General features: G+C 36.9%; 4 protein-coding genes across 6 annotated transcripts; 2 read left to right on the plus strand and 2 right to left on the minus strand.

Moving 5' to 3' along the window:
• The first annotated feature begins 1,672 nt into the window (after positions 1-1,672).
• LOC105966133 (U-box domain-containing protein 11) lies at positions 1,673-4,947 on the plus strand. Of its 2 annotated transcripts, none has more exons than XM_012990686.2 (4): positions 1,673-2,152; positions 2,759-2,875; positions 2,971-3,393; positions 3,540-4,947. In XM_012990686.2, the coding sequence occupies exons 1-4, from the start codon at positions 1,817-1,819 to the stop codon at positions 4,611-4,613; spliced, it is 1,950 nt and encodes a 649-aa protein (XP_012846140.1). In that variant the 5' UTR covers positions 1,673-1,816; the 3' UTR covers positions 4,614-4,947. The 2 variants fall into 2 exon arrangements, with proteins under 2 accessions (XP_012846140.1, XP_012846142.1); XM_012990688.2 differs by having other exon boundaries at positions 1,676-2,143.
• Positions 4,925-13,949, minus strand: APC4 (Transducin/WD40 repeat-like superfamily protein). 2 transcript variants are annotated; one of them, XM_088818510.1, is made up of 20 exons: positions 13,623-13,832; positions 13,425-13,536; positions 13,091-13,182; positions 12,871-12,954; positions 12,444-12,686; positions 12,286-12,366; positions 11,291-11,442; positions 10,841-11,001; positions 10,651-10,751; positions 10,492-10,566; positions 10,032-10,211; positions 9,420-9,502; positions 9,239-9,337; positions 8,009-8,113; positions 7,646-7,784; positions 6,745-6,972; positions 6,511-6,663; positions 6,307-6,388; positions 5,770-5,903; positions 4,925-5,158 (listed from the first exon to the last, which is right to left on the minus strand). In XM_088818510.1, the coding sequence occupies exons 1-19, from the start codon at positions 13,689-13,691 to the stop codon at positions 5,809-5,811; spliced, it is 2,334 nt and encodes a 777-aa protein (XP_088674636.1). In that variant the 5' UTR covers positions 13,692-13,832; the 3' UTR covers positions 4,925-5,158; positions 5,770-5,808. The 2 variants fall into 2 exon arrangements, with proteins under 2 accessions (XP_088674636.1, XP_012846185.2); XM_012990731.2 differs by lacking the exon at positions 4,925-5,158 and having other exon boundaries at positions 5,559-5,903; positions 13,623-13,949.
• Positions 13,950-16,528: 2,579 nt separating this feature from the next.
• Positions 16,529-18,870, plus strand: LOC105966020 (uncharacterized protein At1g66480). Its single transcript, XM_012990563.2, has 2 exons — positions 16,529-17,233; positions 18,442-18,870. Exons 1-2 carry the CDS (start codon positions 16,634-16,636, stop codon positions 18,499-18,501), a joined length of 660 nt encoding a protein of 219 aa, XP_012846017.2. The 5' UTR covers positions 16,529-16,633; the 3' UTR covers positions 18,502-18,870.
• Positions 18,871-19,235: 365 nt separating this feature from the next.
• Positions 19,236-26,039, minus strand: LOC105965961 (putative 1-phosphatidylinositol-3-phosphate 5-kinase FAB1C). The gene is made up of 11 exons (XM_088818511.1): positions 24,544-26,039; positions 23,736-24,347; positions 23,485-23,638; positions 23,050-23,397; positions 22,578-22,970; positions 22,118-22,449; positions 21,902-22,028; positions 21,667-21,798; positions 20,263-21,576; positions 19,727-19,993; positions 19,236-19,634 (listed from the first exon to the last, which is right to left on the minus strand). Exons 1-11 carry the CDS (start codon positions 24,936-24,938, stop codon positions 19,377-19,379), a joined length of 4,332 nt encoding a protein of 1,443 aa, XP_088674637.1. The 5' UTR covers positions 24,939-26,039; the 3' UTR covers positions 19,236-19,376.
• Positions 26,040-26,450: the final 411 nt, after the last annotated feature.

Raw genomic sequence — 26,450 nt, forward strand, 5'->3', positions numbered from 1 at the left:
GAAAATGCAATGGCTAGAAACCGGACCCGAACCGGACCCGACCCGGACCCGGCCCGGACCCGGTCCGAGCATTCAAAAAATGTTTTTTTTTTTTAAATTATAATGGCTAGAAACTCGGGTCCGACCCGGACCTGACCCGAAAATTCAAAATTTTTTTATTTATTTTTAATTTCAACGGCTAGAAACTCGGTCCACCCGGACCCGAACCGGACCCGACCCGAAAATAATAAAATTAAATTAAAAAAAAAAAAAAAATTCAAGAACCGATTTTGGACCCGGACCCGACTCGGACCCGGCCCGGACCCGGAGGACCCGAGTGGACCCGACCCGGACCCGGACCCGCCTCCACGCGGGTCGGTTTCGGGTCCCAAAAAAGTAGGACCCGGACCCGGCGGGTCCGACCCGGACCCGGACCCGACCCGGCCCGTGGCCATGTCTACAATTGGGGGTCTGACTTTAAATACATGGACCACTTTGTTGATTCCGTAAAATGAGACTATTCTTCGAGTAATTACATCTAGACCCCTGTAGTTTATAAATTTCTTACATCCACCCCTATAAAAGGGTGTCAATGTAAAGAAATCGTCAAATTACAGAAGTAGTTGTAATTATTAAAAAATGAGGGGTTCTTTTTCTTTGCAAATAGACCTTACATTAAGGAACATTTGTAATTTACCTTTTATTTTATAAGTTGGGATTTGACTTTGTGACCTTGTCATACATAACATGTCAAATACTAATAATGAAATAAAAGAAAGAATCAACCAATAATTGGTCTTGAGATATATAATAATAATAAAATGATTTGTAACCTAACAGCAAAGGCTATCTTAGCAACCAATGTATGCCCACTACTCATATTATTCTTATTCCAAATTCCAACTGTATTTTTTTTATTCTTATTAAAATTATTATTAATTTTTTTCAATCCTAAATTTCTATACCTTTTTTTTTTATTATTAATATAATGGTTCTTAACTTCTTATGTTTGTCTTATGCAATTAAGTTGAAATCACATCTTTCTTTCTTCTATGTATTTCAGCATAGAATCATTCTTTATTTTGTTGTTTTCAGTAGTTCAAGTTAATATAGTGGTATTTTTTTATTTTTATTTTTAGAATAAATAAACTACTTATCTACATTTTTTATGGAAAAAGTTTCTAAGAATGAAATCAAATTTCAGAATTTTATTATAGGATAATTGCGGCCAATCCCCTGATATAAGATCAAATTACAAAAATAATTAATCCCCTCAACTATGAAAATCTTCTTACACGTCCACCCTTATGTTATCAAATTCAACACAAATTTTAAGATTCTATGGAATATTATGTAGTTTGTACTCGTTTTGTGTGAAAATGCAGTTTCTAATATACCACAATCTGATATTTACAAGCGAAGAAATACATCTTATAATCATTTTGTTTCAAAATATTGAGCTCGAATGGAGTAAAAACGAGTACACACTGAAAAATATTCCATATAATCTAGAAAATTCCACTAAATTTGACACTGCAACGACGGACGTGCATAAAGATTCACAGTTGAGAAGGGAAGTTGTAATTACCCAAAAATGAGGGGTATTTTCGTAATCTGACCTTACATAAGGGGATTGGTCGTAATTTATACTTTATTATATTATATAGTAGTATAAAAATACACAATTATTAATAATAAATTAATATATTTCCAACTGTACTATACAACCTCAAAACTTGATAAGCCCACATTTCGTTGTCCCCCATTACTGGAATCGCACACACACAAACCCCCCGCCCCACTCCTCCCTCCTCTCTCTCTCTCCCACCCTCACCAAATGGCCGCCGGAGAGACCACGGCGGCGGAAGACGGAGCGACGGCCGCCCCCCTCCGATTAATCCGAGACGTCGCCCGGATTTCCACCGCCGGCTTCTCCGGGGTTTTCAAGAAAGACTGTGCTGACCTGGCACGCCGGGTTTCTCTCTTGGCCCATTTGCTCGAAGAAATTAGGGATTCCAAGAAAATTCAAGAAAATGGCGAAGTGGTGGTGGGCCCCACTTCTTCTTCTTCTTCTTCCTACCTTTCTTACATTTCAGATGTAACCGTGGCCCTCCAGGCTGCGAAGAGACTCGTCTCCGCCGCTAACAACTTCGACGATTCCAAGGTTTCTTCTGTAAGTATATATATATATATATATATTTGCTATATGTTTACATCTGTGGGTTGAATTTCCATAATGTGATTTTGTTGACTTTTAAAGATTGTTGAGTTGACTATTTGGATTAAGGTGTTTCATTTGTTTCTGCATCTGATCTAGAATCATTTTAGATACTGTGTGAAATTGTTTTTTTGGTTTAAATCACATCTGCTGTATATAATTAATTTTCTGATTTTTGTGAGTAGAGATCCAAATAAAAAAAAATTCTGTTTGTTCGAAAAATTGATTCGAGATTGCCTCCGCCCGTTGATGTACGTTTATGTTCTGCATTATGTTAATAAAATGTTATGCATTTCAAGAACATTACATAGATGTATCGGAAAAAAAAAAAACTATATTATCGACATTAAAAATGTGCACCAAATGATTGAGTAGAAGTTATGGTTATTGCTCGTCTTAGTGTCGAAGATTGTTCGGGTTCGTAAAGACGATTAACAAAGATTATTTATCAGATGGATTATGCCATATAATTTTCATCACCATCTTACTAATCCAATTTCTGATCTAAAAACAAATGAATTTTGTTCGACTCTCATAAATTCTGTCTTTATCTTATTCAAGAACGGAGCGACAAAGAAATTCTTCTTTCAATTCCAATGTGTGACGTGGAAATTGGAGAAAGCATTGACTAATTTACCTTACGACGATTTTGACATATCAGAAGAAGTGCAAGAACAAGTAAGTTATTATTTTTTTTTATCAAGATTCCTTTTTCGAGCATCTTTATATTCTTATCTGCGACAATAATAACACAATCCCGTTGGTCAACCCAGGTTGACTTAATCCGAGCGCAGCTGAGACGAGCCACCGAAAGATACGGCGGGCCCTTGAACTCAACCTTATTGTGCAGGGCATTATCTCAGCCGTTGGATAAAGAAATCAATCCGTTTCATCCAAGCAACAGATCGTTGATTGATTGTTTACATGTCGAGAATATAGGGATTATCGACCATCAAGCCGGATTAAAATCGAGTCCTTCACAAGGCAATGGCTCGGTACACCATGCTGTAGATGATGTCGACAAGAAAGAAAGCTCGTCAAATGACATTTCTGCCCCTAAGGATTCTTCGGATGGTGCGGACATCGAAAAATTGGACGAGAACAAGAAACTAGATTCGCCTATAATCCCCGACGATTTTCTCTGTCCTATATCGCTCGAACTTATGAGGGATCCGGTGATTGTCGCCACGGGGCAGGTAATAATTTAATATGTGGTTTATTGCATTCGACACCCCTGTGTTTACTCTAATTGCTAAAATAGTCCTTGTGTTATTAATATTAGCAAATACACTAACTGTAGTTTCTTACTTTCTTCTAATTCGATCTTCGTCTTTTTTTCCAGACGTACGAGAGGTCTTACATACAGAGATGGATCGACTGCGGCAACACAACATGCCCGAAAACTCAACAAAAACTCCGCCACGTCACCCTCACTCCGAACTACGTCTTACGAAGCCTAATCTCACAGTGGTGCACCAAGCACAACATGGAGCAGCCCACACTACTAACCAACGGCCGCATAAAAACAAGCGACGGTTCGTTCCGCCACGTCAGCGCCGACATCATCTCATCCGTCGGAACCCTCGTCCGCAGCCTCTCGAGCAGATCCTTAGACGAACAAAGGGCGGCGGTTTCCGAGATCCGATCCCTCTCCAAACGGAGCACCGAGAATCGAATCTTGCTGGCCGAATTAGGCGCTATCCCGATTCTGGTCAACATGCTGACTTCCGTTGACTGTCTGATCCAAGACAATGCTGTTACTTCGATCCTTAACCTCTCCATTTACGACAACAACAAAGGGCTGATAATGTTGGCGAACGCAATCCCGTCGATTGTACAAGTCTTGAGATCGGGAAGCAATGAGGCTAAAGAAAATTCCGCAGCTACCCTTTTCAGCTTGTCGCTCGCGGACGAGAATAAAATAATAATCGGAGCATCGGGGGCAATTCCGGAATTAGTGGATTTATTGAAGAACGGGAGCTCGAGAGGCAAGAAAGACGCTGCGACGGCTTTGTTCAACTTGTGTATATATCACGGGAATAAAGGGAGGGCCGTTAGGGCTGGGATTATTACTGCTTTATTGAAGATGCTAACGGAATCTAGTAGTGTAATGGTTGACGAAGCTCTGACGATTCTTTCGGTACTTTCTACTCACCAAGAGGCTAAAGCAGCGATCGTGAAGGCCAGCACGATTCCCGTTTTGGTGGATCTTGTAAGAACGGGGTTACCTAGGAATAAGGAAAATGCGTGCGCGATTCTGCTTTCGTTGTGCAAGAGAGATAAGGAGAATCTTGCGTGTTTGAGTAGGCTTGGTGGTGTTATACCTTTGACCGAGCTTGCTAAAAACGGGACCGAGAGAGCAAAGAGGAAGGCGAGTTCTTTGTTGGAGAATCTTCGTAAGTTGCAACAGCTTTAACGGGAATTTTTTTTTTACTACGGAATTCGATTTAATTTATTTTTGATTATTTGTTTCTGACGGTGGAAGTGACACGAGTTTTAGGGTGTGGGGAAGACGACAGTTTGGAGGGTGAGGGAAGCTAAATATATATATTTTTTCTCACTCTTGGTTTCGATTTGTATTTATTATTTATTTATTTTACTTCATTCTTGGATTGGATGTACCATTTGTTTGATCTGTTTACTTTGTAATTTTTACGACTAAACATGCTGATTGCTTCTTTTGTTGATATTACTCTGTTGGAACAAAGGTGTTCTGAAGATTTGATGTAATAAAAATGTGTTTCTGTTTATTTGTAATTTTAGGGAAAGCATTTTTATACAAATATGGGTATCTTGATTCTTAAAATACATTAGGGTTTGTAGATGCTACACTTGGCGAAATATGCCCGGTAATTATAGACCATTGATTTATTAACACACACTCATGTGTATGTGTGCTTATTGGGTGTCCACAATTACTTTTGCAAGAACGAACTATATTTTCGCATCGTCTCTTTTTTCCTGCAAGATAATTGAAAGAAGCGAGTAAACAAGCGCTGAAGATTCTTTATTGTGGTTCGTTTGAACTTTTTGAATGTGACGTGCGATTTGGTTGGAGATAACGAAAGATCTATTTGTTTGTGTTATATATATATACACATATCTTTTTTCCCATTCAATTATTGTTTTCTAACCTGAATTTCTTCGGTCTCGCTTTCGAATTTGGTTCGATTAAGAGAAGGAAGTATCAGTGCTCCCTCAATTTTCATATCTAGGAACAATATTAGGGTTTGTTACTCTGTGTGTGTACTCGTTCGAAGGGGTATGAGACTTCTCTCATTGTGAGAAATGCTCGAGGCATACTAGAATGTTTTTTATTGTCACTTTTGTTTGTTGCGTAAATATAAATATGCACGGCGTATAACGAAAAATATGAAAAATCGCTAAAATATCATTGTCATTAATTGTTTCTCAATTAATTAACTATATTCCAATAAATTAAGAATGATACATAATTAGGAGCATCCCTAAGGTAATGACAACTCAATATTGACTCAAGTTATGTTAATTGATATATAAATAAATATATATATATGCAACAAAAAGTTTGAGAATAGACAGATACGACGAACCTTAATAGCAGTCGAATGCGTAGGGACAGAAGAGTAATTTTACTCTGAATCTGTCATTTCATCTTCATCTTCTTCTAGGATATACACCAAAGCTCGTTTTCTTGCAGCAAAAACACATGCCACACCTCTTGATGCTGAAAAATAGGAATTTTTAAACTAAAATGTTAGCTTATCAAAAAAAACATCATCTCGTTCTACTTGCATCGGATATATGTCCATTTAGAAATTGTATTTATTTTTTATTTTCTGAACTTGTCTATGCACAATAGAGGGTAATATCCGTCATTCCATTTACGATGTAAGAACATTGTTGTAGACTTATAGTAGATACAGTATGGATCAAAATCGAGCAAATTGCCAGATAATGTTGCTGGCCAACTATAAATCATGGGACTCAACCATGCTATCAAATGAAAAATTAGCTTTGATTACTAATATATATATATATATATATATATATATATATATATATATATATATATATATATTAGTAAATGGATGCAAAATCAGCCGATTATTTAAATTTGTGGAACTTACCGCTAACTGCCAATGGAGCAACCACAGAGTGAGAAATTTGTCGAACCTTTTCATTCTCCAAGTGCAGGAACGTAATGTGATCCTAAAACAAGGTACGTACACTGACATGTTTAGATCCATTCTACGACTACACGCTGAATATTTTTATTTTTTATTTTTTATTTTTTTCCATGTGGGGTGTGTACAGAAGAAAAATGTATATACCTGAAGTTCATGAAAATTCCAAGAGTTGAGAATAGATGATCTTGAAATAGACACAAACGAAACATCGGCCGCTCGTAAAATCATCATACAAGCATTACCCGAGCTCTCAGAAGCTGCAGTTACTTCATTTAATAGCAAGACAATTTGTTCTTCCTGATTTTAGACAACATTTGAGGATTTGAGCATCCAAAAAAAGCAAGAAAAAATACAATTGGCAAATATTATTATACTTACTTTATACAGAGAAAGATCCACACAATGATAACCAACAGGAATGCGCAACAGCGCCACCTCTAGTGAATTTTGACCATTTTTCAAGTTGTCCAAATCATATACCAAACCCCTTGCTATGCCAATGCAATTTGTAATGTTGGGGAAAGTCTCGTCAGGTATCATAAAAGAAGTATAATCAGTTAGCCTCTCGTCGGTGATTTCGTGATTTATTGCCGAATGAGAAGTGTCCTGGTAAATACGATAAGAAAATTAAAATGAATGGTAAAGATTTTTTTAACTTTTTTTTTTTTGGTTTTTTGAACTACACATGGTTATGCAAGAAGTGATTTCGATTCATAATAACGAGAAATTTAAGCCCAAGTGCAGTCCTGATTTAGGCATTCCTCATTAGACTTTCATATTTGTAGTTATGTGCAGCTAGTAAAGATCTCTTACCAGTATATGATGTGGCAATTATAATTGTTAGAAATATTTCCCCTATTTTTTCTTATTTTGTGTAAAATATTTACTCCAATCCCATGTGGTTTAATAACCTGGAGCTTCTCAGAGTTCATTTGTTCAGCATAATAACAATTGGTCTTGGTTTTCAATTTCATCGTTTGAGGTTTAAGGTCTCGATCAAAATACATGATTTTTTTACTAACAGATACTTTAAGCTTATCTTATTTGGACTTGTGCCTAATATTCTGTGAAGAGTATATCCATTTGAGTAGTGTACAGGTTACAATAGTTTTTTTAATTTTGAAGATGAATGAGGCTCTGAAACAACATACATAGCCAGAAGTATATCGCACCCACTTTTATTTTCTATTTAAGATTTAAATAACCACAAACACAAACGTGTCATAGACCATTAGAATTTAAAACTTGTATTCACATTTATTGAGAGGAATAGCAATACCTGATAGTATGACACTGATACTGGAAAATAAGAGGAGTTCAAATTTGGTGAAGATCGAACTGGGAAAAGTGGCAATATGTCTTTACTAAGTATCTTTCTGGAAACAGTGACTAGTGGCATCTCCAAAGCCTCCTTGAAACTGGAATTACAAATCATTAGATCCGTCAATCGACAACTTATAAATCGAGGAATGAAATACACAACGAACCAGCGGGCAATTTTGAATGGACTATGAGTTTCCCCGCCTTTGTCGATAGATTATGTTGATTATAAGTTAGGTGTTTCTTGTTATTATTGTCACTTAATAACCGGAGATTATATTACAATGTCTCATCTACTTGCGTAAAGGGAAAGAAAGCATACCAAGAGTCCAGTTGTTGAAATTCTTTTGCCAGTGTTCTTGTCAAGTATTCAGAATCTGAGAAACCTCCAAAATGGGCCAATTCTCCAACTCGTTGCTTTGTTTCCCTTGTAGTAAAAAATAAGCAAACATGAAAAACAAAATCAAGTACTGACAAAGCTACACCTCTACATGCACAAGGGAAGTTTCCATGATCCAGACATTATCTCAAAGCCAGCTCTAATAGTATTAATCAAACTTCAAGGAATAAAGGGTTTTTTTGATGCAAAACAAACTGACGAAAAGTATTTCACTCATCATCTAAGCTACCACTGTTAATATATTCATTTCTGATGATAGTCGTGTATCACAAGAGTCCGGGGTCATTTTGTCAATAGTTGCCTCTCTAAAGTTGCACGTTTTGGTAAACTTGCTCACTTCTCTTAGTTATTCATCTTCTGAGTTCATTACTGCTCCATATAAAGAGATCCAACAGTGAACTAAAATTTGCATCAACCTCGAGCAAAGTAAATTTCAAAAGTAGAAGCCCTTTCCACTAAAAGGCGAACTCCATAACATAAACCCATTACTCACTACCATCATCTATATTAGAAGATCACTAATCAAATTAACTTTTTAGTAGATGAAGTACAGTAACCAAAGTTGAGGTTATAGAAGAATTGAGGATAGTTGCTAGAGATTTAGGCAATGTTTGGAACCATTTCTATTTTGTTTTCATTGTTTCCCCAAAACAAAATGGGATTTATTACACTTTTCAAATCATTTTCTCAAAACAATTTCAAAAGTTTCTCTCTCCTCCAGACATGATGTGACTGCTACAGTAAAATGATTTGACTGCTACAGTAAAAAATGTTTTCACTAAAAAACAAATAAACATCACTTCATCTTTCAATTTTTTTCTTCAAAAATACTATTTTCTAACATCTTTAAACATGTATTTTGTCTCCTTCCAAAATACAAACAAACATTACTTTCATTCTCAAATTATTCCCCCAAAACATATTTCCTCAAAATGAAATCAAAATAAGATCCAAAACGCTTCCAAACATTGCCTTATGAAATCTTTCACTAGTAATGGATGCTAACAGGAAGTTTCACCTAATGTTCAGAGTTATTGCATTAACATAATTTTAAAGTGTAAATTAAAACTATTTGACATGGCCAACAGCCGAGAAACAGGAACACCCTTAATCTCAAAGCTTCCGTCAGTGTTAATTGGTTAAAAGACTTACAAGTCAACTTCAATGTAGTGATCCAACTCAGTATCTTGCAGTAATGTACCGACCGGATCTTGGTTGTACAGAAACTTCAGGAATACGATAACAAGTTCACTGCCAACAAAGAAAGGATCACCCGAGTTTGAGAAAGTCCAAAAATTTTCAAGAACTAACAAAGCATAGCTAACTGGCGAACCTACTGAAGGGCAGAAGTTGGTCGCTTGGTTCAGACATTAGAACCTTGACGCATTTCAGAAGCCAGTTGAAAAAATTTGAAAACTGAACAGGAGACAAGTATTAGAACTGCAATGGCCAAGAAGTGGTAAGGAGTAATCAAGTTGTTTGTGTAGCAATCACTGACAACATTGTAACACTTAAATGCCTAAATGCTGCTGGTAAAGATCATTGTAATTTATTCTCATACAACTAATATTCACGCGAAAACTGTCATTTCATTAGAAAACTGACTTGTGATAGCAGGATATATTACCTAATGTAAAGTGGTCATAGTTTCTCTTTATCAGCATGCAAAATTAAGATTCTATTTTAGTTGAATCACAAACTTTCACGAGCACTGTTGATATCAAGAGAAACACTAAAATTAGTGATTTATGTTAACCCGTTGTCTTTTGAATCAAGACAATATACCCGTAGTTATCAACAAGAGCTCTGTGCTAGTGCATGTGTGTATCTATGTCCTGCATTCGTGCATATTAGGTGTATAGATGAAGGATGAAAACCTATTTCTTCAAATTATACAACTAACGTTGGTATGCAATGTCTTATACTACCAAGGGATAGCACATACCTGCTGCACCACTGAAGATAGAATCCTATTAAATCTTTCAATTTGTACAAGCAACATTCCAGCCTTTTCTGTAGCATTATCGATTAACTTCTCATCCAATCCAATACACAGATAACGTGCACGCCATTTTGAAAGTCCTCTTAGTTCTCCAATTCTGAATGCAATGATTTCTGCAGCAGGCTGAGAATCAGAACTTCAGAAATCAAATTTGAACAGAGACCTTACTAAAAGATTGGTCCAAAGTATGAAAGTGTCATAGGATGTTACAAAAGTAATTATCAATTATTGCAATATACCCCCACATCAAGTAGATGTTAATGTTAAACCCCTAAATATTGGTTAAGCTCATAGCATATAGTGGACCTAAAACAATCTGTTTGTTGAATAAAACTAATTTGCTATCATGAAAAAGGTCTTCTCAATCACTTTGTAAAATGTTGCTTGTTAGCGTTACACGCACCTGTAGATGATCAAGCATAATTGTCTGAAGCTCCTTTCCAGCCCCACAAACAGCCTTAGCAACCCGTTTGAGCCCCTAAGGACCAAAAAATCAAGTGCAATGTTAATATAAGTCATAATCTTCAATTCATTATTGACCAATTCACTGGGTTGAACATACCGCTTCTCCAAGAGAAGTAACCAAAAATTGATGAACTGGAGGACTTGTCCTTGCACCACCCAACAAGCTTAGAAACTCTTCTTGAGGACTGGAGTCAAGTCCTGCAGTTTTTTTTTCACTCGAGGATTTAAACAGATAACAAACAGAAAAAAAAAATACAACTGATTTGTTTTTATCTTCTGAAAGTTACCATGGTCCATAATCAGGGTGGATAGAGCATTGAATTTTTCATGATAGACATGCATAGCATCTGACCACTGCTTAGACATGACACCTAGCGACCTTCTGATGACTTCAATCAGATGCTCCACATTGGAAGCTTGCTGAGCCACCTGTTGAAGCTCGTTTTTCCTAATATTGACAGGGAACCAACAATCAAACACTACTATGCGGCGACTCTCATAATAAAATAATTATATCATCAGCACAATATGGTGAATTTAAAAAAATGTATAGGTTTCAAATCTGTAATTCTTTAGAACATTTGAACAAATTTTATAAGAGAGATTTTAAGACAGAAGAAGACAAGGATTTGCAACATATTAGTGTGCAACAACATATAGGTAGAAGAAAGAGATAACACGCGTTCATACAATCTCTTTCAAATATTATTTTACCACACTTTCAAATATTATTTTACCTTTTCCGGAAAATTGTACTGTCTAGGACTAAGCAATGGAGACCTTGTAAATTACTTCCAGACATTTGATTGACGCTTGCTCTGGATCCAGTTTCAGTAAGTACACCAGAGCATAGGACGATGGTATGACAAATATCACTTGACAAAGCCACCTGGAAAAATATGGAAAATATCACATGAAATCCAGACTGTCGGAACAAACAGTGACGTGCCATGCTTTTCAACAAGTTCATAGATGATTTTCCAGTTGTCAAGGCTAGTAATATAAATTAATTGAGTATTCATAAAATCAGCTGTGACTGTGAAAACCAGTTGGATACATAATTTACTTAGGATTGGATAAATATTATATCCATGTAACTATCCATGAATCATTTCATCAGACCTCTTTTTTATGTTTATATGATGTTATGCAAGTACGTTCACATAGTTTTGGGTTCTTAATATGCTTATATGCAAATTGTCATTACACTTCAAATATTTGTTTCTCTTGGGATCATATTTATGTATAGTAATCTGACCTGTCTGCGTATATAACGGAAACCAACTCAGATAGCATTACTACTTATGTGGATCATGATTGACCTGACCACATATACGAAAAAGGGGATTCAAAAAGAGATTGACACATGTGTTATAAGATTGGCCTAGATTGAACAATAAAACTTTGAGGGTAGTTGATAAAGACCTACTGCATTTGTAAAATGACTGCCTCTAACCTACACAGCCACATAAGCAGATACTGTACATGTTGAGGGCATCATCCAACAGTGAACCAAGTTAAACAAGGACCAGGCACAACCATGGCATTATTAAATTTGTTTACTGACGTGTTGATAGTCATATTGCTGAACTAGTTTACACTTTGTTTATGTAACTAGTGAAAACATGAAACATTACAACTGGATAGTTGTAGCCACTATTTAGACACAAACATGAATGCTTAAGACAGATATCAAAATGAACAGAACCATCCACAAAGAATATGAATTTACCTTACAAATAGAAGCATCCATGAGTCGGCACGACACAGGGTTTCCCGCAATAGAGCTGCCAAGAGCAAGATTGTGTATGTTCTGGAACATCGGTTTCAATATTAAAAAAAATATGGATAAAGTTGTAATCACATTTATATCTAAAGAAATTATCTTACAACTTTTCCTATGGGGAATATGCCAAATATATTAAAGCAAATATTTCCATCTTTATCCCCACTGCATAAAATGTCGAACTGTTGCTGTGAAGAATCAAATAGTTCCCGAAACGAATCATCGCTTTCTTCCATGAAACCGCTACTATCTCCAGGAACAAGTCCAGGTGTTCGAGGAACTCTTGGAGCAGGTGGGAAAAAACGAGCAGTCCGATCTTCATACGTCGGATTGCCATTGTTTCCACCCTAAACACAATGTAAGCAAAAAATTGTATACTTGATAAAGATAAAGGTTATGAAGATTCTAAGTGCACCTCATATATAGTACAAATACATACAAGTCTTCCTTTACATGACATTTAACACCCAAATCAAGTGAAAAATAGTGGTTCCTGAGAATCTCAACGAGGAAGAAATTAAGGAGCCATACCATTATCTTTTTTCTGTCCTCCTCCCAGTTGAGACATACTACAGAAGCACTATGGAACTTCATATTTCTCAACAGCTTCCCATTCTGAACCATAGATACACCAAAAGGGTTGACATGAACTTCAAGTGAGTCGAAATTAACAGCTAGCATACCAATAGTATGGATCAAGCGAAAAACACTTTCTGAAATAGCACGCTCGGACGTATTAAAAACAACTTACTTCCACGTCATGCAGCGAAATACTCCCATCTTCAAGGCCCACAGCAATTGCTTTACCATCCGGGCGCCAACATATCGATGTTATGCATTTTCCTAAATAAAATGCCCAAAATTAATTTCGAAAATGTACAAGGTGAGAAACATGGATTTGTTCTCATCAAAAAAAAAAAAATTTAAATAATCAATGTTACCCAATCGGCCGTAATCAGTAACATGAATATAAAAAATTTAGCATGAATTACGGCAGATTCAAACTACTACAAAGATGATCATGAATTAGCGCTACAAACTTCATTTCTTAACCCAAATTCCAGCAAAGAGAAAATGCTGCTTACCAGGGGAGGTGGTCCAAAGCTTCTGCCAATTGAATCGATGGAGAAGAAGCTTCGAGTCCTCCGTAGCCATGGCGAGTAAATCCTTTTCCGGATTCCATTCAGCAATTTTTATCTGCACAGTTCAAAAAAAAAAATTACGCCGTAAACTCTCATACAGCAACATTGTTTCAATTATTGAGAGAGGGAGAGGAAAATTACCTGTGATGCAATTGGTTTGTCGAATTGGAGCTGAAATGGAACCACCCTTTGAGATTCTTCGTCTTCCATTAAAATGAGAAATCAAGGTTTAGAGGTTTTACTCCCCAATAGGTAGGGTTTTGGGGTGGTTTGGGGGGGGTGGGGTGGGGGTGGGATGGGGATGAAGTCCTCTGGTTTCTCCTCTTTGCTAGACGCGCCTATTACTTGCATGAATTTCACTTTCCAAATTTTTTTTCTTTTTGTATTATTTCCTCTGGACTTTGGTAAATTACAAAACCCCCCTGAACTTAGCTAAATTATGAAAATTACCCAGATATATCTTTGTAATTATCAAAATCTCTTTGTCTGTTTCCATGTACCCCTTAAATACCGATTCTACCCTCAAGACGTGGTATTTCTTTATGATACTTTCTAAAAACAAAAAATTACCCTCATGCAGATTTTACATGGAATGTTTATTCTTCTTATAACAAATTCACGACTTTTAGTATTATCATTATCCCTCAATGGGTAACATTATCCTGCTCACATAAAATTTTAATCATACAGTTAAACATCTATAAAATAAACAATCAGAACTAACAAAATTCTATTAATTTAGTGAAACATTAAATTATTGAACTAATAATTTAGTAGGTTTTTACCGAGTTGGGACCTAAAAAAACCATATTATATAAACGAGGTTATTAATTTATTAAGTATCAATTTATCGAGGTTATATACTATTTACATAGTATCAACCGCCACGTCATCTTTTGTGTTGCCAACATGGAGCAGCTGTTTCCGCTCTAATGATAATTAAATTAATATTCCAACTAATTATTATTAGTCAGTAACCCACATGCAAGATGAATTAATTGGAATCTCTTTACGCATTATTGGGTTCACACGCAATTAATTAGTGCAGGTCACTTTCATTGAACAAGCAATTAATGCCTATTTTTTGACTAATTAATCAAAGTTTTAGTACATAATTATTTTGTCCATGCGACTTGGTGTAATAATTTCTGTCGAGGTGTCACTATATTTTTTTTTTCTTCCTGAAATTACTCTTGCATGGGATTTTAAAACTTTATTCTATGATCACTTACGTATGATGGTTTTACCGTTGATCATGTAATTTGAACTGTTTTTGTCCTTATTCTCCCATTTGAATTTTTCTTATGGGACTAAACATATATATAGTAGGTTTGAATTGAACACCTCAATTTACTTTTTTCCTAATTAAATTTTCGGTATTCGAGTTTTGTTTGATTGAGTTTAATTTGAAATAAACTACATTTCATTTGACCATCAACAAGATAGATAAGAGTGTCAATATAAAGACTTTTTTCCAAGTCCAACCGCCTTGGGTCAGGCCCGTTCCTGAGAATTCGGGGGCCCTATGCGAGGTTTAAAGAACAATTAAAAGTAGGGGCCCCTATTTGATAAACCAATTTTTTTTTTTATTAATGGGGTGTTTGAAATTGAATGTATTAACAAAAATATAAATAATATTTTTCTAAAAATGATGAAATAAAAGATTACGGGGATCGGGGGTGGTGCCCCCGAAATATTTTTTGAAATGTATGAATATAAAGTAGCTAAAAATGTGGGAAAAAATTCAAAATTAACAATATGATTTCCTGGTTCACTTCCTCCTGTGACGTATAATCTTTATAGCAAATAGACTTCATAAATATTTATAAACTTGAATACACTAATGAATATTGATTCTTATTTTAGAATAAAAATAAGTAATTAAGACATTATAAAATTAATATTTAGGGGCCCCAAAGTTAAGAAAATTGCAAAAATTTCCATTGATCATTTAGCTTAAATTTATTTTAGAATTGATGTTCCAAAATATATATTATATATAATAAATTTTAAAAAATAAGTACTAATATATAAAGTGTAAATAAAATAATTTGGGGGCCCCAAATTTTCGTAAAAATTCGGGGGCCCTAGGCGACCGCCTACTTCGCCTCCCCTCAGAACCGGCCCTGCCTTGGGTGTTGGAAAATCCATCTAGCACATATCTCTCGCCGAAAAATGTAGGGTGAAAAAAAGAGAAGTTGAAAGAGAGTATATACAATCTACATTGATGTTAAAATCGTACCCTAATAGGATTTGATACATTCGTTGATATAGATAATTTCTAATTAGATATTTCCTAATTTAGATTCTCTTTATTCATCTGATTACGTTGAATTCTGATTGCGCAATTACTTGTCATAATTTACGTGTTTTCCTTATTTATTTGGGGAGAATATCTTCGAATGTTCTTCTACCCACCACCATACATCGTCTCTTGCATGTTCACATGAGTTGGCGAGCGCATTACCCTTATATCCCAGAGCATCGTTTTAGCTAGTTTGTTACTAACGTGCTTTCTTTGAACGAGCTTCTAAAAATGCATTATATTTGACACGTATTGTATAGGTGGATCTCTTATGGCCCATATATATAGTTTGTCTTATACGATTTAATAAGTTCAATATGAGAACTATGGCAAAACTTTACTAAACTGACCCCATCATACGTACATACGTACATACTTAAAATAATTTTTTCGTGTTAAAAAGACCCCGTAATTACTAGGCCACTTGCTATAATAATTCCATAAACACAAAAAAATAGTAGATTCTACCTTTCAAGGCAAAATTTGTTTTTCCAAAATGACAAATGAATTCAAACAAATTACTTGTTACTATACAAGTGTAGGCTTAGCAGAACTCATCCATAATTACTATTGCGTCCCGCAAAAAAATAATATTTACATGATTTTAGTTCTTTTAATTTAAATTCTTTTTTAAAAAAAAAAGTTCTTTTATTTTAAATATTAAAATTAAATTTGGTGGTGAAAGCGTCTCAAACTTCTAGTACTCGTCAAAGAGGAGGGGGCGGGCGCCCAAATTTTCGAAACTCGTTATTTGTTTGACTCGGAAATTACTAAAACACCCACCACCTATAAAAACTCGCCATCTGTCCATCTCTCCCCCAATTTTCATTTTCAACTGGCAAAAAAAATGGGCAACAGTTTAGGGGGGAAAAGAAGAGCGAAGGTAATGAAAATCAACGGCGAAACGTTCAAATTGAAGACTCCGGTTCAGGCTCGGTCGGTGTTGGAAAGCCACCCGGGTCACGTGCTGTTGGAGTCGGAGTCGGTGAGGCATCACGGCGCCCGAGCCAAGCCGTTGGAGCCGCACCACGAGCTGAAGCCCAAGCGGCTCTATTTTCTCGTCCAGCTGCCGAAGTTTCCAGAAGATAAGAGCGTGCGGAGGGTGAGGTCGGGGATTCACATGAGCGCCAAGGACCGGCTCGACAGCTTGATGCTGGCGCGGAGATCGGCTTCGGATCTGTCCACCGTTAAGCCGGTGAGGTTTGAGATCGAGGAGGAGAGAAAAGGAATTTTAGAAACCCGCGGCGGCGGCGGCGGCGGTGGCGGCGGACGAGGAGTGAGGGTTACGATGAGGTTGCCGAAGTCGGAGGTGGAGAGGTTGATGGCTGAGAGTAAGGACGGGGCTGAGGCGGCGGAGAAAATTGTCAGCCTCTGCATGGCGGCCGGCGGCGGCGCTGCGGCGGAGATGAACGCGGAGGAGTGCAAGCGAGGCCCTAAATTGCGTGAGGTTTGTCGTTTTATTTAATTTTTTTTTTTTTAATATCTGATCACACATTGACATTTGCTCCACTTTTTCATGGCGTGTTTACACAGGGCTTTCACATTTGATTTGCAATTACAATTAATTAATTAATTGTAATTGTAATTTTTTAAAGCATAAATTCAAAAATAGAAAAAAAATCAGTTATGGTTGCATAAGCATTGGGTTCGTTGATTTGTTCTATCCTGCATCTATAGTATACTTCATCGGATAGAATTCAACCTAATTACGCGTCCAAAATAAGTGCATTTTACACACGCCTACACGTTTATGCGTCCGATTATGTGCAGATCTACTACGTTACGTTACCTCGTGAAGTTCCATTTGAAAATTAGAGGGACAGTTAAAAAGTAGTTAGCAATTCATTAATATTGCATATCAATTTGATATAAACTGGCATTGGATTTCTTAATTATGCGCTACGCTCACGCTCGATGAACATGGCCTAGTGTGAACTTAATCATTGAAAACTATCCAACATGTTATTTGCAATTTTAAACGAAAAAAAATAAAAAATCGCGCAGACTTATCCCCTAGCTAGAACATGCTTAGATCACATATCCAACTGTAGCACATGCTCATTTTGTTGCAATTAGTGTTGACATCTAATTGCATCATTAAGTATTGACCCGGTCGTTATCTCGCATTAGGTATTGACAATAATTACAAAATAAAAATAAAAAAATATTCTAGTTGCATATATGTGTATTAATGGAGTCGACGACCGATCAGTGGTTGAAAGTAGATCGTTTCAAAGATCTGTTATTAGTGCATAAATCTTCTTATATATATAAATAAGTAGGTCTACCTATACATTAATCTATAACTAATATTACTTTTTCAACCGCGGTTAGTTCAGCTTTACGAAAGCAATATTAGTTTTTGCAGAAAAGAAAAAAAAAACGTGTTTTAAAATTCCATGAATCTCAGAAAGTTAGGCATCTTTTATTACTTGGCAGCCATTATTTGTTAATTTGAAATGTTTAGTGGATAATCGAAGGATGCGTTACGACCAAAAAGACGACATTAACTAAGGATAAAGGTTATTGTGCTATGATAATTGATAATGATATAACAACTATGGCCACCATGCGTATAAAGTACAAAGACATGTACTAAAGTATCAGAAGGTTCGATTTTTTTAATTTATATATTTGTGCTCATTTTTCTTACAGAAGCGCGTTGGATTTTTGCCGATAAACGAAGGAGACATCCATCTTGCTGTGGCCTCTTAGCACCGGATAAGAAGTCGCAGTTCCAAAAGCATATTACACGTGATGATTATTAAATGATATATATATATATATATATATTTATTTTCCGTATTTTTCTATCCGAATTCCCTAGAAGAATTCTCAGCAACGTAACAGAATGTTTCTGTGATCTATTTGTATATGGAAAACTGAATGTTAGGATGCTGAGAATGAGCTGATATTTTATTAGCTTCTTCTTCTATAGGTCGACTAGGTGAATTACGAGAGAGAGGGTAGTAGTTTATATTAGCTTCGATTTTGAAGTGAATTCATTCCATTCACTTTTCGATTATTATTTTAGCTTCATATTCGACTTTTTTATGCATGAATAACATAAATTATTTTGCGCAATCACAGTTATACGATGCGATATTCGAATTGGAGTTTTGATATTTTTTTATCAAGTTTTACCATTTGTAAGGCCATTTTCTTTTTCGTTTTTTTCGTTCAACAGCGATTGGTTCTCCAACGACCCCGTTTCCGACATAATTATTAGACCTTTTTTCGTTGAATTAGTTAACCAGAAATTACCTGCACAACATGTAAATAATTAGTTGAAAAATTAAGTCAATTACCTAATAAGTACCCCACTGAATGTCATTCTCAAGTAAAGTCTATCCCTTTAAAAATAAAAAATAAAAAAAATTAGAGACTTGATTTTGTCTGGGACAAGTCTTATAATGTCTGAGTAGTGACCATTCTTGAATCCGAAGGCCTTTTTCTCTTGTCATAAAAATAAAATAAAATTAATAATAATAAAAAAAAATTGCAAATTCCATATCCACATTCAAAATTAATCTCCAATTACCACAAAAAAAAATGTAAACAAACAATCGAAGATCAATGTAACTTTAAAATTACGACGAAGACCACTGATTCGGCACTGTAAGAAAATAGGTAGTCATCGCTTTCCTAAATCTCTTCTTGTACTGTTTAGGAGAAACAATAGTAGGTGAAGCATTTTTCGGACCACCTAAAATACCCGACGCCTTAACCCACGTCTCCAAATGCTTGTCCCAAGTATATTGTCTCATATAATCTATAATCCCGATTACCATTTCTTCCCTCTCTTCATCCACTCCAACCAATAACGAATAATCCATCACATCCACCCCCTGCAAAAAAAAAAAAGAAAAAAAACGAGTAATTATTATTTTCTTCGAAAAATATTTTACTTTTTCAACGGGGGTAAAAACGTCTTTCTTACAGCTAGAAACGATGTATCGTTCCAAACGGCTCTCTCGAGCCTCCTCTTGGCTTTGCTTTCGAGATATATCGGATTCGTGCACGAGGCTTCTAGAAGGTTCATGTCCAAGAGTACTTTGTTGGGTCCCGTTTTGTCCGGATTGTAGCGGGCCCGGGCCGAGCCCTTGAGATCGTAAACCCTCGAAATATTTTTACCGAAAAATATATTCTCCATCACCATCAAATCCATTCTTGTCTCCTTCCCACCTTTCGGTTGTTTTACAGTAACCTACGATTTTTCACAGAATGCAAATTGAAATTAATAAAATCGGACAAAAGACATAAGAAAAATTTGGGCTTATTTTTTTTCTCCAATTGTTAAAAAACTTCTCATGTTTAGGGGGTTGTTTGCTAAAAAGATGCATTATAAAGGGGTTCTTTTGCTAATATTAGTAACATGGGGAGTTTTTTAGCAATTCGATATAACACAAAGGGTACTAAATGCAATAAACTCGAAAAATTACGGTTGCATGAAAAAAAAAAAAAAGAAAAAGAAACCTGATATACGCCAAGTACTTTAGCTAGAGAAGTTGGACTTCCCGAGCTAAGAGCATCAGTCAAATACTTAAAATATTCTGGAGCAAATTCCTCAAACGAATCGAACTCCGTTTTCGTCACCTGTTTAATAATAAACCGTTCATCGAACGATTTCGCAAAATAAACATTGCTCTTCCCACCTTGTGGGGTCCACCTCCTACACCGGCTCATCGAGCGTATAAAATCCACCTCATCGGGGCAGCACCTCCTTCTAAGAGCATCAAACTCCCTCGCAAAGTAACAAGTGACGGAAAACCTCACCCTTCCGGAACCTTCCAGAGACTCGTCCTCGAAAGATATTCTAAGATGAGAAGAAGTATCTTCCGAGGCATAGCTTCCGGAATATTCCAAGTCGAGGGAGCCGAAAGACTGCCACGTCGTAAGCTTCCGGTAGCTTCTTGCGGGCCCGCTCGGTTTATCAACCCAATCGGTGTAATCTTTGGAGCTAAGTGCGTAAGAAATTATGCTCGTGGGCTCGTTATCGTAAACAATGACAGTAATATCCTTTTGTGGGCCCGCTATCAATCTTGCTCCTTCGGGCAAAAGAGATACAGACGAGATGAACGAGGGTGAGGTGGCGGCGCTCGGTGTGAGATTCAATTTCTCAGCTTCGCGAGACGATACTTGAGAGTGAGTCCTTTGTACCATCGAAGAAACGGGGTCTCTCAACATGTACCTGTAATCACCCGAAGCATGAAAAGATCGGAGAGGTAGTACTTTCCGTAAACTTTCTTGTACCCTCTGCGCAGAATCGAAGGAGTGAACTCTTGCTGGCGACGATAATAATAATCTTCGAAAAGCTGGATTTTTTTCTTTTTGAATTGTTTTAAAAAATCTAGCTTCGTCGGACACGTCAGCGTCACCGTTCAGCGTGTCGACTGGCGCCAGGTCAGCGCCAGACCATGCAGAATCTATCTGGTCGGAGAGGATCGATCCAGGTGAAGGCAGTCGTTCCAAGGAATTACTACTATTTACGGAATCGCCCACGTAGCGACGAACCTCGTCCCATTGCTTTTGCAGGCTTTCTTGGAGACCGGGCTCGATTTCGGGCTCCTCCGATTCCGGGTACCCAGGCCCGTCATCTTTAAGGTATGTTTCGGAATCTTTTAGCTCGATAAGAGAATCGATGTGTTCATGGGCCACGGGATTGAAATTTCTCTTGAGCAGGGAGTCTAGTATATATAGGCGTCGATTCCAAATGTGTGAACAGGTTATAAGCGTGTGTCTCAAACGGTTAATTTCAAGAATGTCGAGTTCTGCTAGTTGGAGCATATCCTGCGGCAAGTTTAAAAAAGAAAAACGAATATGAGTGCGGTTTTTTTTTATGCTAAATTAGTTATACAATGAAAAAAGCAGCGCACTAACTTCGAAGTAATTTTCTTCTTTGGCAAGCGTGTCGTTTAGTTCCACGACATGGCTATGCAACTCGGTTTCGTCGGATAATTCCCGAAGAACAGCTGATATCTCCGTGTAAAGGGCTTTCGATTTGCTCAAAAGCTATAATACAAGGAGATAACATATAGTTAGAATACACTTAATTAAAAAAAACAGAAAATAAAAATAATATATATATATATATATATATAGTAATTTAGGAAACCTCAGTTGCTTCATTTCTGATCCAGCTGTGCTCTGTAGCACGACAGAATTCAAGAATCGGAGGCGGCAAACAAACATCAAGGATGTTAACAGGCGAATATTGGAAAACAGCCACCATATTCCCAAACCTGCAACAGTGGAGGGTGATTAAGTCATTCCAACAAAACCCGAGACATGTTGAAAAAACAAGAATCGAAAGCGAATAAGTATTACGCACCCGTAAAACCTGAGACAGTTCCTCCGCAGAGAATGGCCACAGCTGGCAACATGATCACCACAAGCACGGTCCGAAAAGCAAAGTTCTAGAAACTTCCCGAAAGAAAGCCCCCATGCGGAATCGGACATAACTACCCTCCGTGTGGCAGGTGGGACCCCCTCGACATGCGTGCACTTCAAACATCTCTGCCACATCCATATCTTCCCTTCCCTTTCCCCGGGCAGCCTAATCGAAGAAACCCTTTTGACTTTCACAGTCAAATTCCCCTGTGGGTGAGTGTACCGTATCGCATGTGCTTCCCTTGATTCTTTGCACGATCGACAGCTGTACAACTGCCACAAAAATAGCAAAAAAAAAACGACACGAGTATAAGCACAAAATCAGAGAAAGATTGAATCTTTAGTACCCGTAAAGAATTTTTAATGTATATTAAGGCCGAAACAAAGATTGAATTTTTAACCTTATCGAAGAGATCGTCTCTGAGATATCTCCCTAACGGTTTATCAGAAGGGCCGTAGAATTTTAAACGGAGGAGGCGGGAGCGTTCGCACACAGTCCCGTTGAGTGTGCAGTGGCTAGAGAGAGAAACTAGGATGCTCTTGTTATTTACACTCGATCCTTCGTCGGAATCATCTGATTTTTCGACAGTTGCTAGTTCAGAAGCTTCGTTTATTTCGTCCGCGGCAATAGAAGCATCGTCATTTTCTTCTTGCTTGCTGTTATCGGAAGTCATTTTAGAAACATCTGCAAAAAACGAGGTCTCGAGCGACAAGTGGTACGCTGCAAAGACTGCGTATTTGACCACTTTCTTCACTTTCTTGAGTTCATCGTCACACGTACCCCTCAGTACAACCTATTATAAAAATTAAATTTAAAAAATTAAATTAAATAATTCGATGATGCGTTGGGAGGCGTAAAACTAATAGTATTACCGTGCAACCCAATCGCCTTGGACAGCCTTCGAAGTACATTAAGGTTTTCAACGTTCTTTTGTTGACTAATTGGTTGACCACCTCGTGATTTTCTGATATCTTCTCCAAATGGAAGAGCTCGCATTGCCCTAATCTTGCAGTGGAGATATGATCGATAGACGGAGTTATCATAGCACCGGTGCATCTTGAAATCCGCTCGAGCAACGGCATTTTAACGTTTAGAACTAACGAGATTTCTTTTGCCAATAGTTGTTCTTGAGCAAACGAAGACACGCTCTTCTCGACGAGAAGTACATTCGGTCGGTGGGCCTCTATCTTCGAAACGATCATCTTCAGATGATCGTTTTCCTGATTCAATAATTTTTTTATTTTATTACTTTATTGCAAAAAAAAAAAAAAAAAAAAAAAAAGAAACAAAGTGGGGTCCTTAAAAACCTGCTGTAATAATCTATCGAAAGACGATAGGTGATCGGAAGATTTTTGGTACTCGAGTGATCCTGCCAAGAGTAATATTCGAGTGTTTTTGTATTGTGATGTCATACGTTTGTGTTTTATATTCTTCGTACAAACTACTCCTTTGATAAGTTTGCTGCATTAAAAAAAAAAAAAAAAAAAAAATCGAACTATTTAGTCACTGTCTGAAAACCCGATAAATGGTTACGAAATATTTCGAAAAAAACATTTACCTCTCACTTGGTTTGCCCGAGGCTACACATTTGACCTTTACGTAGTCACAAGGATCCATGCTGCCACCTGTACTAGTATCGGGCTTTACGTAATTTGCCGCTTGCCACGCTATTCTTGTTAATATACATAACCAGTCCTCGGAGTTCTGTTCATTGCACATTAAACCCTCCCCTCGTAAAAGCTCCGATACAATCCCTTCGAAATGGCCTTGCACAGCAGCTCTCGAGTCCTCAACTACTTCATTATCCGAGTCGTCGTACGTAAAGAAACTGCTTCCCACCTTGTCGATGACATCATCATCGTACGGTTGAGGAGGAGGAGGAAACCAAATCGCACCGTTGATTTCGAAATCCAATGGTTGTGGTGGATCACACGTTCGTTTAGCAGGCTTTTCTAAAACTTGCTGCTGTACAAAATGCCCGATTAAAGTGTCGGAAGTAATAATATTTTTCCGAGAGGGGCTTTCTGATGGACTCGATCCAACAGACGTAAAACCGTAAAAACTGTGTCTAGCACTAACACTAATAACAGAATCTATGTCAGAAGTATCGTCGAAGTATTCATTTGACGAGGTGAAAAAGTGACTCGTATCTTCTCCCTCTTCATCACACCTACAATAACAACATAATATCGTAAAATCTTAACCCAAGAAAACCGAACTTTTGAACCAAAAATTTTACGATCTTCAAGAATTTTGATCCCTTAGAACTTTCTTGATATTAGAAATTTTTCATCTATTATTAATATTAATAATAATAGAACAACGATCAAGATTCATATTATCCGAGAGAGTATTGTAAGGTGTACCTGTTTGTCAACCGATGAACAGATACAGGAGACGGATTGTCTGAAAACGACTCGTCACTAATTCGACTCAGACCATCAGACGTGTCACCACTAAAACTCGGTGACGGTGGTTCTGGGCTTTGTCTCGAGAATTCACAAGGATAGATTCTTCGGAAGGTTCTATTTACGGGACCGATAAGTTCTAAGCAAAGATTACATGTCTTGATATCAAACGCAGCCTCGTTCGTCTCTTTTAAGACACACTTCCCGCAACGGTGTTCGATGCAAGAATTCGATAAGTTCATTCCACAGTTGTTGTCAGAAATCGACATGGAATTCGAATCGCTATTTCTCCAAGAAATCCAAGATTTAAACTTGTCGATCAAATCCACCAGTGAACTATCTGGTATTCCCATAGACCAGCACCAAAACACTTTTTGTGCTCTAAACAGTTAAAAAAATTCGATTTTGATTTTCCGAAACCGAAAATTTATCTATCCAAAACTATCGAAACCCACAATAAAAAGATGGGTTTTTTTTCCTCCTAATTTGGTTAGTATGTATATATATATATTTTTTTATTTTTCAATTTAACTGAGATGAAGAAAAGAAAACAGAGAAGCACAAATCCCACCTCAAGAATCGGATAAAATATCAACAAATGGGGGGGAAATTCAAATTGCCTCAAAAGAAATTCAGACAAAATCAACCCTAATTTGTATCACACAAACACTAAAGGGGGGTTAATCTTAAATCCTCGAACGAATTCAAATCCCCTGAAACCCTAATTAGCTCAACCAATCCCAGAATCATGAACACTAGACTTCAACAAGAGTGATTCTTTCATCAAACAGAATCCAAGATCCAGAAATTGAATAGCCACGAAATCAAGATTTTAGGTTGATTTTTGCATCAATCAAACAGTAAACCATACAATCAAGAAAAAATTCTTGAATTACCCAATTGCTTAATTTCTTTTACCCAAAAAGGAAAAATAACGCACACCCAGATCAAGGAAAATCAAGAAATGTGTAAACTTGTAGAGAGAGAAACTAGAGAGAGAGAGAGAGAGATTTTGAAAAGGAAAGAAGAGGAAAAAAAGTATCTGGGATTTATTACACAGAATCAAAGGATGAAGAGTAAGAAAAGGAAGGTGGTTCCATTTCCAGCAATGGTGGCTCGAATCTCCATAGCCAAAATCTGGTTCTTGAAGAAGAAGGAAAACAACTCATGTTTCTCTCTCCTCCCCATCTTTACGGGCAACTCACTTTCACTCCACAGCTGCTGCATTAAAATATTCGTACAAATATACTCTCATACATGTGAGTGTTCGTCTGCCTTTACAACTTTTACACACCTCTCTCTCTCTCTCTCTAGAACTCTCTCTTTCTCTCTCTAAACATATATACGCAGGAATGCATGTATCTATCTCTGTCAACTTTATCTTTCTTAGGATTTCATGTTATGATAATGGAATGGAAATCCGTCTATTTAATTATTATTACTCTTGTTGTAATAATCTTTAATAGGTTATTGAATTCTTTATTCCATTTTAATAATGGGGGAATTGAATGTTCGTGGATGCTATTGGCCAGAAACAGTGTCATGGAATTAAAATATTTTGGCTGCTAAATCAGCAGCATCATTTACTTTTCGGTAAATTACGAAAAAGACCCTCGTGTTCGGGTAATTACAATCACCTCTCACAACTATAAATATTGTTACACGTTTACATTTATGGTGTCAAATTCAACAGAATCTTCTAGATTCCGTGGAATATTCTTTACTTTGTAATCGTTTTTGTGCAAAATTACAGTTTCTGGTGCACCACAATTTGATATTTACTAGTCAAAAGACACATCTTATGATCATTTTGTTTTAAAATGTGGAGCTCGAATGAAATAAATCGAGTACAAACTGAAGAATAT

This window comes from Erythranthe guttata, chromosome 5 (genome assembly GCF_056151865.1).
Source record: "Erythranthe guttata isolate IM_541 chromosome 5, IM_541, whole genome shotgun sequence".
Classification (NCBI taxonomy): Eukaryota; Viridiplantae; Streptophyta; class Magnoliopsida; order Lamiales; family Phrymaceae; genus Erythranthe; species Erythranthe guttata.